The sequence below is a fragment of the Akebia trifoliata genome, chromosome 14 (genome assembly GCF_017979445.1).
Source record: "Akebia trifoliata isolate Shusen 1 chromosome 14, ASM1797944v1, whole genome shotgun sequence".
Classification (NCBI taxonomy): domain Eukaryota; kingdom Viridiplantae; phylum Streptophyta; class Magnoliopsida; order Ranunculales; family Lardizabalaceae; genus Akebia; species Akebia trifoliata.
In genome coordinates this window covers 30451061-30464064 of record NC_141388.1, presented here as the reverse complement: position 1 = coordinate 30464064, position 13004 = coordinate 30451061, and the positions used below count along the sequence as shown (strand labels likewise).

Below are 13004 nucleotides of genomic sequence, written 5' to 3'. Positions count from 1 at the left end.
AACTTTAAAATTTTCAATAATACCCCTCCAACTTTATTTTTTATGTTTTTATACCCTTAACCCAAGAGAGAGTGTACATGCCGTAGGCATGAGCGAACTCTAGTATATAATAAAACATAACGGTAGGGCCCACTTTTATGGGAGACAAGTCCAACTAGGATAAACCTCCCATCAGCTATAGTTTTGTGAGATAAACCTCCCATCAAGCTATAGTCTCGTGGGAGCCATTCTATTTCCTTTATTCTTCACCTCATCTATATTTCCTATTTTACCCTTTTAATCTCAAAAAAAATAAAAAATTAATAATACCCATCCAACTTTGTTTTTTTTTTCACTTTTACTCCTTACCTCCCATCAAGCTAAAATTTTGTTAGGCCCACTTTATTTCCTTTACTCTTCAACCCCTCTAACTTTACTATATTTTCTCTTTCACCCATATAACCTAAAAAAAAATTTAATAATACTCCTCTAATTTTATTTGTTTCCACTTTTACCCCCTTAACCCAAGAGAAGATGCTCGTGCCGTAGCCACGGGTGAACTCTAGTATATACATAGGGCAATGTTCAAGATTCGGAATGGGTTGATTTTTGGTGAGGATGATCTCTATGGTGAGGAGATCATCCACATAGAGATCATCCTCACCAAAAATTAGCCCATTCCGAAACTTCTAACCCCAAGTTTACAAGATGAAGAATCATGAACCGTCCATTTTTTGTAAACCACTTTTGATGAGGTTAGAAGTTTTAGAATGGGCTGATTTTTGGTGAGGACGATCTCCTCACCAAAAATCAGCCCATTCCAAAACTTCTAAAACATGTAGGACAAAACACTTTGGCCAAATAGCTAGCTACCAAACATGACCCATATAATATACTCCAACCATGTTATTATGGCAGCCCTTTTTTATGGCACTTTATTCAATGTTTGCAAGAAACGTACCTCTGACGGCAAGAGAGGTCCTGAAAAGAATTCCTTCTGCTTAAGGAACTCAGGATACAAATATCCCCCTTTGACTTTCTGTGCAGAATCTGGTGTTCCATCATAGACAACTCCAGATGACTCCGCGTCAGTTGAATCAACATCTCCCATTGCAGATGAATCATTAGCATTTTCTTCCTTGCCAGTAGAATTACGTTTAGCTTTACCCATGGATAACTTATTCAGCTTAGAGCCTTTTATGATATTTGCTCTAGTATACTTATTTGGCATGTTCTACAAAAATAATCACAAATAAATGTTAATAAAACTTAATAGGCTTTCAGGGTTGGACAACTACAGAACTGGTATTGTATTTTAGCAGAAGGAATACGAATAAATTTCTCATTGTCTACTCTATATAAAACAAATTACAAGCTCACATTCAATAAAATGTTTGAACAAAAAAGGGCTTTGATCAGGCTTAAACCCCATCAAATGCACATCCAACACTCTAAACCCAGCAAAATAGATTGCATAGTGACAACACTATATAGCAAGCCTTGAAATAAACCAAATATAAAAGTTAAATCAGCAAAAATATCATATCAGATACAACTTAAAGAAGGTCCCCAACAATGGATACGAAGAGAAAAATGGCCCACCAGCCCAAGAACCACTTTCAAATGCGTAAACATTAGCACAATCTCTCACTAAGTATCAGAAGTTACATATATTAAACTAAGTAATACTCTAAAACAGGACTAAACATATCAGAAATGATTATAATGTCAATTAAATTACAGTTACAGATTGCTCTTCAAAAGGGCAGTTCCAGACGAGTTCCTAGTCTTAGTCAAGAATCTACCTTTGATGTGAAGCATGGCAATTAAGCAAGCATCATCGAGTCCCATTTCCACATAGTGTCAGTGGTAGAGAGTTGACTCCTTTTTTGTTTAGTTTATTCAAAAGTTTGGGGTCCTGTACGAATTCCTTTCTATCTTGGTTTTAAATACTTTGTTACCTTTGTGGATGATTTTTCAAGGATGTCTTAGTTATTTTTAATTAAAGAGCATTCATGACTATTTTCTCTCTTTAAGGAAGTATGTTTGTTTGTATATTACGTTTTAATAATGCTACAGAATTTTTTTCTAAGTGATTTTATTATGTATCATTGTTCGCATCTCATTATTCATCAGTCTGTTTGCACATAACCCTAAAAAAATGGGGTTGTTGAGTGCAAGACCGCTCTCTCTTAGATGTTGCTCATTCACTATTGTTCCAGATGGAGGTACCCAAAACCTTTCGGACTGATGTTCTCTCACCAACTGTTACCTTACCCCCATCCTTGAACATGAATCACCATATAAAGTGGTATGTCCTTTATCTGGGTCCTGGCCAAGATAAATTGGATCCATGTGGAATAGTGTTTTCATTGTACGCAAAAAGGTTGCCAGGTGTTATAGTCATGTTTTCGAGTAAATACTTTGTATGTATTGATATTACATTTTTTTGAGTGAATTCCATATATTTATGAACTCTCTTCTAATGAGTTTAATAGCACTTTTGTTGAACCATTGTTTGTTCATGTCACATCTTTGTTTTTCCTCAAGGTGTATACTCGTCAACAGAGAACAGTCAATACGACGCCCTCGTTAACAATCACTATTATTTGGAGTTCTAGTTCCACTTTCACCTTCAAAAGAGTTATCTATTGCTCACCATTTACTTTTCCATTGCTCTCCTCCAACCTAGATGAGATAAGGGATCTTGTATTTCTTCCGCCTAAGAAAAAAGTTGTAGGTTGCATATGGGTGCATATTGTTAAGTTTCACTCTAAAAGCACAGTTGGCAGGTTGAAGACACAACTGATCTGAAGGGTTATTCCCAGACATATAATGTGAATTATGCAGAAACTAATCATAATAAAAAAGTTTTATTTCATTAGCCCTTATAAAAATACCTTTTATTCTATATTTATATTATAAAAAAAAAACTTTAATTAATATTTTAAAATACCAAATGATATTTATAATATATATAAAATTAGATTATTTATTTAAAAAATTAAAATAATTATAAAAATGTACATTGTGTTTGTAGAAGAAGAAGAATTTTAGAGAGCTTCCATTGCCACACCAACTTTTGCTAACACCACCCCAATATGTGATCCCATTCTTTGGTGATTTACATATGAATTGGGGTGGCGTTAGCAAAAGTTGGTTTACTTAGATCCAAACCTGTGTATGCACTCATACCATCCACCATATTTTATTTTAATTAGATCCAAAACCAGTCTCCCACTAAGTTTTTTCCATCACATAAGTGATTGGGGATTTATGCATATTATGATTTCATTTTTTTTTTTTTTTTTTGTCTTTTTTTGCAACTCACAGAGAAAAAAAAAATTGAATCTTACAATTCCTATCATACTCCTAATGATTTCTCAATCCAACCCAACTTTTACAACATACCTAACGAAAAAATGGTATATTATATGCCTGAGAAACCAAAATGACAACAAATCAATAATCGGGGAACTGGTTAGTATGTAAAATTGAAAACATGTGATGGGTAAAAGAATCGTCAAATTCTAACAACTTTTTTATCAAACATAAAAATCTATAATGAACAAATCAGAATGCATAAAAGATCTGTTATTTCAAACTCAGAGCATGCTACATAAGAGGCATACCACGTGGAACCAACCAAAATTCGGGCACGTGATCTTTGGGTTTTTGGCTCCGCATCTTTTGCATTCTGTTTTTTGCCCCGTCATAAGTTCATCCAACAGGGACATTGCCTCACTGTATTGAAGAGAAGTCCAGCTGTGTTGCTTCAAATTCTTGGAGTTGTAATTGGGCACCTGACGAGGAAGACCTTTCACGTGAACCCTATCATCTTCCTCTGAATCCAATGATTCACTTGATAATGCCAAATCTAAACTTTTAGCCCCAACAATGTCCCCCTTAATTATGAGTTCCAGTTGCAAAGCACACTTCTTAACCTAAAAAAACAAAGTTCATGAACTTTAAAAGAGAAGACGTCATGGTTTCAAATTTTCAATTTTCAGGAATGCTGACAAAAGAAAATATGCCAAAGTATGTAACAAAGACCACCAATATAAGCCCATTGATATGACATTACCTGCTCCCTATTTACCCTAAAATGGTAGCAAAAGAAACAAGTTCTTTGTAGTAGATTGAAAAGAATCCTGAACAGCAAGGGATTGTAGACTGGTGATACAAGGTCAATATGACCACAGTGACCTGGACACTGAAATGAACGTTGACCACAAGATTTACAACTGCACAGAAACAAATATTTCATTCACATATCAACCAACAATAACAGCTCTTCCAAAAAGTAATTTATTATGTTTTGGAGATGAATCACATAAAATTTACTACTTAGACTTGCTGCAGTAGCTTTATATCAATCTGTAACCCACAAAAAACTTGGTCATGTTTAATTTGAATGGTTAACACACATAATCACAGTTAAACCCATCAATGAAAATCAAATGAGTATAGATTTCATGACTCTTAAGTTTAAAGTTGGTGTCAATTAATGGATTAGAGGCTGAGGAAAATACAGCACTTAACGACTAAAATTCAATTCCTGGTTGATTCTAAGAGCTTTAGATGGTAGCAAACGAGAAGAGTTGGTACTATTCTCTATTCCTTTGAAGCAATATCTGGCCTCCAAATGTATCTGAGAAAGAATCAGTGTTGCTTTGTTGGCAGCTTCTCTGGGTTGTCAGGTCGACAGGCTTCTGTCTTCATATCTTGGTTTACCTTTGGGAGCTCCTTATAGCAGCTTGGCAATGTGGGACTGCACACTAGAGAAAGTCAAGGCTTCCTGGCTGACTAATTGTCTTTCAAAGGGGGGGAAAGCTCACCTAGATCAAGAGTGTGTCATCTAGTATTCCGGTATAAATTTTATCTCTGTTCCCAATGTCGAGAAGGATGGAGTTGAAGTTGGAGAAGTTGATTCGCGACTTCTTATCGGACAACAAGGTAGGTAACAGGAAGCATCACCTCATGAGATGGAAGTGCATCTACAAGGCCAAGAATAAGGGAGGCCTTGGAGTCAAAAGGTTAGGGTTTGTGAACTTGGCTAAGTCCAAGTTGTCAAAAGTTGCACCTAGGCCCTGTTTTGCCCGCCTAGACCTTCCAAGCACCTAGGCCTTACCCGTTTTAAGTGGGGTTTCCAAAACCTGAAATAAATTTCCATATATTGTTGTTTAAAGAGTATATAATCAATTGTAGAGCATAAGGGGTGTCTCAAATATTTAGGTAAAATTTTTTTTGATAAGTTAAAGATTTTATTAAAGAAGAGCAAGGATAACCCCTTAGACCACCTCAAACGACAAAATCTTCAAAGAAGATGCCCTTAAACTCTTTGAACAACTTTCCTCAAAAAAACAGGAAACCGAAGATGGATAAGATAAGATCATTTAGTTGGAGCACCTTCCCCTCAAAGGTACATTTATTCCTCTCCTTCCAAAGACCCCACAAAATGGCCCCTGGTAGGATGCTCCAAGAATCCTTTTGGAAGCTCTAAACATTCCTCCCCAAGAGAACCAACACTCCAAAAGGGCCTTAATAGATAACGGAAAACAGCCCAATGAAAGGACACCAAACAAGATGTGCAATGACACAATGGAGAAGCAAATGATTCGCAAACTCCCCACCCCTTAAGCACATCATACAACAATTTGGTGTTTGAAAGCCTCATTTGATTAATTGATCTAAAGTAGTAATTCTCTCCAAAGCTGTTTGCCAGACAAAAACCGAAACTTTAGAAGGCACCTTTGCTCCCCAAACAAAAGTAGGGAAAGTAGAATTCAAAGTTGAGCGATCTCACTGAAAAAACCTCATCACCAATACCAACCCACCTCCCACTATCCTCCCTATCGGCACAAACGTTACACATCTCAATCATCTCCAACAGTCTCTCTACACTAGTGATTTCTCAATCATTAAAGTTTCTCCTGAAGCCAAAAACCCACAACCTCAACAAGCCATCCCCAATCAAAAAGTCTTCGATCGACCTTCCGCTCTTGGTAGAAATTGCAAAAAGGCCTAGAAACAACTCCAATAAGTGTCGTTCCCCACACCATACATCTTCCCAAAACTGAATCCTATTTCCCCTCCCTACTTTGAAACACACTTTCTTCATAAACGAAGGAATACACTTCAAGATACCTTTCCAAACAGCACACCCCATCGGCTCTCTCCCTCCCCCATTTTCCCACCCAAACTCTGTCACCCTATATTTTTGAGACACCACCTCTTTCCAAAGACTGTCATCTTCCTCCTCAAACCTCCAAAGCCATTTAGTCAACAGAACCCCGTTCATAGATGCAAAATTCCTAATCCCCAACCCCCTTTGCTTTTCGAAGAACATATCCTCTTCTAAGTCACCCTATGGTACTTCCTACTATTATCTTTACCATGCTAGAAGAAATTCCTACAAATCCTATCCACCTTCAGTTCCACACTCCGCAGTAACAAATAGAGAGAAACGAAATACTTCGGTATACTCGCTAGCATGCTTTTTAAAAAAGCCAGTCCCACCCCCCTTGGAAAGAAACTTAGCTTTCCAAAAGCTTAACCTCTTCCCCATTCTTTCAAGAATCGATCCCAGATTTCCTTACTAAAATAGAACACACCGAGAGGAAGCCCCAAGTAAGTAGTTGGCAAAACTCCCACTCCAAAACCCATGGAAGCTGCCAGCAATTCTACCCCAATAGCTACATTCACTCTAAAAATCTTGTTTTTCTTCAAATTAACCCGAATTCCAGAAATCGCCTCAAACCACCCTAGGATCCTGCTAAGGAATCTCAATTGCATTGTCGAATGGTCTAAAAAGATGAGAGTATCATCAACAAAATGCAGATGCAACACAAGATGCCCTTGGCTCCCCACTCTGAAACCAAACAAGTTCCCTAGATCTATAGTTTCCGCTGCCATTCTACTAAGAACCTCCATGATCAGCAAAAAGAGATAGGGAGACAATGGATATCCTTGTTTCAAACCCCTCGAACTTTTAAAGAAGCCCTTTGGAACCCCATTTACCAAAATAGAGGACGACGGTGAGGAAACACATTTCAACATCCAACTAATCCATCTCTCCCCAAAACCCACCCTCCTCATAACATACTCTAGAAAAGACCAACTAACATGATCATAGGCTTTCTCTAAATCAATTTTACACACAGGAGTCCCTGACTTCTCTCTAATCAATACTCTCATTAACAATTCGAACCCCATCCAAAATTTGAAGCTCTGCAACGAAAGCCCCTTGGGAAGGACCAATTATTGAGTGAATCACCTTCTTCAATCTTAGAGCCAGAAAATATTTAGGTAAACTTGTGAGGTGATTTAAGATTTTTATTTTGTTTAAAAAAAATAGTAGATGGCATGTGCAAATGCTCATGCATTACAAAATTTAGTGTTTATGAATGATTAAAATTACTTTAAAATTTTAGTTTTTAAATAAATTCAAATAAATAATCTTACATTTCATATTTTATCATTTGATACATTGTAAAGGTCTTTTGTAATTTAAAATATTAAAATATTAACTAAGATTATTTTGAAGATAACATAATAAAAGGATTTCTATAATTTTAGGAAACTATCTAACATGGTTACAGGGTCATGTGATTGTAATTTTATTTAGTTTGACAAAGATGACCTTGATAATAATAAGTTAGATGTAAAGGTGGGAGCATTTTTACTCTTTCAAATTTTAATGTCAATAAATACCCATTCAACCTTTCTTTTATCATAAGAGCAAAGATTTGTGAGAGGCATCAAATGGCTTCGGATGGGAAACTGGAAATGGCTAGGATGCCCATGGTTGTTGGGTTCGAAAAGAGATTCTGAAGGTGCTTCCATTATTCTAGATGAAGACTCAATTTAAGGTGGAAAAAGGGTACAGAGTGAGCTTTTGAGAAGATGCTTGGTGTGGTCATTGTCCTCTCATGGAGAAGTCCCTGATCTTGTACTCTCTTTCAACAAAGAAGGGCCCCAATCTCCAGTTTCAAAATATCTATTGTTACATGATTTCTTCTTTTTAGCAATTTTAACAACAAAAGGTTACTTCGAGGGTAACCAACCTCCTGAGATAGGGCTCTTTTTGAGTTAAGAAAATGCAGCTTACGTTTTCCATTATCCAAAGAGCATAAATACAACACAACTTTTCTCCTAAAAATTAGTGACTACCCCTACACTCCTACATGTAGCAAATAACTCCTCAACCACACCTATACACAACCCCACGTTTGGATAACTTCCTAACTACATGAAACAAACACAATTAAAATAAAATACAACATAAAACATCACATCTTGATGTAGACTTAAAATATACTAGTCATGTAACATCTACAGGTGAAGAATTCTCTTGGTACTTTGGATTTTGTAGAGCGGTCAATGATTGGGAAGTAGATGCAGTTGGGAGATTGATTTCTTGTATTAATTATAACCCGGTTAATCTTGAGATGGAGGATGTACATGTTTGGTTACTCGATAAAATCATTTTAAAGTTCTCTGAGTAGTGATATTCCCAAATGTCGTGATTTGAGGTCCGAAATTTTCAATGACAACTTGCAATGATCGAAATTGTTTCCCATCCTCAAACTACTTGTTTATCATATTTTACTTAAATTTAAATAAAAACTTTGCAAGAAATCAAACGAAATTTTCGATATAAACTTACAGTGTTCTATCCTCCAATGGGCCCATTGCTGGATCATACAATCCGTCTGGCGCAGGTCTGCCCAGGTTGTCAAGGAGAATAGGATTCGTGATCTTCTTGAAACTCAGAGTCCTGACCTCTTCATTGGTTAGAAAACTAAAACCAACTGCTTCTACGCTCTCCGTTGCCCCCTGCAACCAAAAATAAAACCCTAAATCAATCTTTTAACAACAAAATTTCAAACTATGAGCTGTGAAAAAGAAGAAGAAAAAAAGTAGAAAATTGCAGAAATTACAGAGATTCCAAGAGACTGTTCAAGCAATCAACAAAAGAATTCAAAAGAGAGAGAGAGAGACCTCTGTAGTGTAAGCCATCTTTGTCACACAGATGCTTTCGAGTTGCGTAGTTTTAGCAGAGAAAAATAGGGTTTAACGTTTTGGTGATGATCGTTGCTGCTTGGGTTTTATGGCAGTACGGACGTACTCGTAGGGCTGACAATGGATCGGTTCGCTACCGGATCAATACTCAACCAATACCGATCCGAAAGCTTGGGCATACGATCTAAATCCGATCGGACCGATCAATGAATATATGAATCGAATCCGATCCGACCAAGATTATATGCAACCCGAAACCGATCCGATCTGATCCAGATAATTGGTATTTTAAAAAACTTGAATTTTGGGGGAGATGAGGTTTGGACTTTGAACCGGATTGCTTCTTCCCCAATATTCCCCAAGCATAACTCTTTGGGAGGGAAGAAAATCGACGTGAGAGAGAGAGAGAGCACCTAAAGTCTAGAGATCCAATGAGTTGGCGTAGCCATCTACGAGGTTGAAGTCTTAAAGGTGATGGGTTTTGGCAACTAGGATTTTGTCAGGTGACGTGGAAGACAATCTTATGTACATAGATTATTGGAGTATGGAGTATGATAATAGGATAGGTCTTATTACATAATAGTATTATTAGTTGATTAGGATCTATATTAGGGATTTATTATATTTGGATTAGGATAAATTTAAAATAAAATCATATTTGAATCCCGATGAATTTAGAATGAACTCAGACTAGTTAGATTAGGGTTTTTATCTTTTTATCTATAACTATTCCTTGTATTCTGATTTGAAAATCAACAAGAAAATTAATCAAAAATCCTTTTGGATTTAGGAGATTGACCATCTCGAATCGATCAAGGTTTGATCTGTCTCTAATCAAGTCAATCTCTAATCTTAATCACTTTTATTCTTCATTTCGTGGTTTGATCATCACAATACAATATAGGATTGTATCAATTGGTATCAAAGCATTGTTTCTTGGATTGTTTGGGAACAAACTATCATCTTTGACTTGTGAGTCTCACAGGATTTTTGTCGAATATCTTATGCGCATCAAGTTCAACTTCATTAAATATAATCTCATTGGATTCCATTATAATTTTTGTGGACTATAACTCAGATCTATTCATCATTTCAATTATCTCCACAATATCTTATAGATTCATCATCCAATCTAGTGGAATCTAATCATATCCATTGATAGAAAATGGTAAACATGGATGTAAGAGAGAGAGAAGGTTAATATTATACAATTAAAATTTCTCTATTAGAATCGGCAAGTGAGGACCATCTAGTGGGTCAGATAGACGACCAGAGTTCATTACCTGGTGAATACTGGGCTATACCCCCTAGCAGCGTCAGTTAGTCCAGGTTGTATTATAGATTTTGGTGGAGCGTTAGAATTTTTGTTAAAGTGAGGATTTTTTGTATAATTTATTATTTCGCACTCTGATCTATTGTACATTATTAGATGTATAAAGGATTCCATTATTATTCTATTTTATATATATATACACAAGATGTTATGTATATTGTTTATCAGGTAAAACAAATTGAGTGTCTTGGAATGCTAACATAAACAGAGAAAATCATGTTGAAATTTCGAAGTGCCTCGAGATCTGATATGGGGTTTTGTGTTAGTGTTTCAGGGGGCTTCACACCCAAAATCCATTTTTCATGACTCCACCACCACAATATTATCATGATAATCATCGTTTCCTAAATCAACATTGGACATTTTAATTGTAAGGCATGCATATAAGTTAACAAAGTAATAAAAGAACATAATTAAAAATAGGCATGATACAACTTATGATCATCATTTATCAATGATTAGTAAGAATATGAAATAAATAATAAGCAATACCTTTTGGCTTAAGAGGCAACTAATCTTGTGTACATATGAAGATTTCAAAGGTTTTTGGAATCATTGAAACACGATGGTCATTTAGGATCTTACCATCAATACAAAACGCTGATTCAGAAGCAACAAAAGATTCTAGAATTACAAGAATATCTCGTGCCAACCTTAACAATGTAGGATAGTTTGGAAAATTCACCTTCCACCAATCTAGTATCATGGATTAATTAAACTAAAAGATGGGTTCCTCCAAGTAGTGATCCAATTTTGATTTACTTCTCAAAGTGTCAAGCTCTTCATGTTGATACCAACTCACAAATGTCTTAGCTTTACTTGGATTTTGACTATTGAGATTGAAATCAAGCAATCGATTCAAATAATTACCATCTACATTCAAAGTTGAAGTTTAAGAAGTACTTAAATGCATTGTCGAGGATGAAGCATAATCATTGTAAAGATCAATCAATGCATTGCGAACTCCAATGATATGTAATTCAGCCTCACAATTGTATATTTCACCGTAATAGTATCCTAAAAACTTCACCATAAACTCAAGATTAAGAACCACTATATCTACCTAAATTAAGCTACAAGTAGTCCAATATTTCTTAAACATCTTTATCATGCAATCTACCATCATTTTAACATAGGTATTATCATTGTGAAACCACTCCAATAAGTGCAAATGAATCTTACATACCTTAGCAAAGTAAATGTTGGTAGTTGGATAGCTGCTACCTAAACGTTTAAAGTATTATAATCATCATGAACTTTTTCATATAACATAAACATAAAAAATAAAAAAATTGATAAGCGATAAAAATATAAATACCTAAAATAATATTTATAAAATCGTAAAAAACTTTCAAACAATTACATATCACTTTTGTCAATTCTTACTTTTCTTTCGAAGGATTTACTTCAAAGTCATATTCTCATTGCTTCAAACAATTGGAAGTTTCTTGGTACTCCATTGCAGTGTCAATCATAATAAATGTAGAATTTCATCTCACATCAACACAAATTTTTTTCTTTATCATAATTTTAACTTGATATACTGCAACTTTCCATTTCAACTTTCTTTGAAGTTTCAATTTAACATACTTACAACTCTCTTGAATCTTGGATAAGGTATGTCCCATTACTAATAGGCAATCTTTGACAATTACGTTAATGATATATGTCATACAACACACATGAAAAAACTCTCCTCCTAAGATAGTAGACCTATCCCGACCAAAAATCCCCTTTAAATTTATTATCATAGTTTCATTTGCTGAAATATTATCCACAAAAATAATGCACAATTTTTTGTTAATATTCCAGTTAAATAAGCATTTTATGACAATTCTAGACAAATCGTCTCCTGTATGACTACTTTGCACCACCACAAAATTCAGTATTTTCTTTCTCAAATTCCAATCATTGATAATAAAGTGACTCGTCAAAAACAAGTATGCATCATTCGTGCTATCGACGGTCCACAAATCAGTCGTCAAACTAATTCTGCTCAGAATCTTATCTAAGAAGCTATAAAGCTTAGTCATTTATTTTTAATATAAGACCATAATATCAACATTAACTATATTACGTGTCATAAACTTAAGCAAAGGTTGAAAGTTATTCACAAACTCTCGAAAATACTCATGGTCTACTATAGAAAATGAATACTCGTGCTTAATGATTATTTTAGCAAGATCAAGACAACTTCGTTTTTTACTGAACTCAAAAGTCCTCATAGAGTAAATCCCATCATCTGAATTCTTGATCATCACAAGTAGTTGTTGTCCTTTGACCTTATTTTTCTTATATAAGTTTCTTTTCAAATGTCTTCAAATGACTAGAACCATTGCCACTTGTTGCCCCAAACTTATTCTTATAATGGGTACAAATAGCCATCTCTATACCATGTGCATATTTCCTTTTCTGGAACTCTAATTATATAAGAGATCTCAATTTCTTTTTCACATCAATACCCTTTTTTGGTGCATTATCATCATCAACCATTACAACATACTCATCAAGATAGTAGTTATAAGATGTAGGAGTTGTGTGAATTTCTTGTATTCTATTATGTTACGCAGACCTACAGGGGTCCTGTCGAGTGGGCGGGAGTAAAGGGGGCAGTGCCTATTTCCAAAGGTGAGGGGGCAGAGCCCCCATTCCAAATATTTTAAAAAGT

At 35.3% G+C, this 13004-nt stretch overlaps 1 protein-coding gene across 1 annotated transcript in view; it reads right to left on the bottom strand.

The window, feature by feature from the left end:
• The window catches only part of NRPA1 (nuclear RNA polymerase A1), a 36236-nt gene extending 27098 nt beyond the window's left edge, over window positions 1-9138 (bottom strand). Inside the window, exons 1-5 of the mRNA XM_086423859.1 lie at window positions 8983-9138; window positions 8648-8817; window positions 4064-4223; window positions 3612-3923; window positions 941-1213 (exon numbers count right to left, since the gene is read on the bottom strand). Of these exons, the coding sequence (XP_086279985.1) occupies window positions 941-1213; window positions 3612-3923; window positions 4064-4223; window positions 8648-8817; window positions 8983-9000 (933 nt within the window). The 5' untranslated portion in view covers window positions 9001-9138. The remainder of the gene's footprint in view (window positions 1-940; window positions 1214-3611; window positions 3924-4063; window positions 4224-8647; window positions 8818-8982) is intronic.
• Window positions 9139-13004: the final 3866 nt, after the last annotated feature.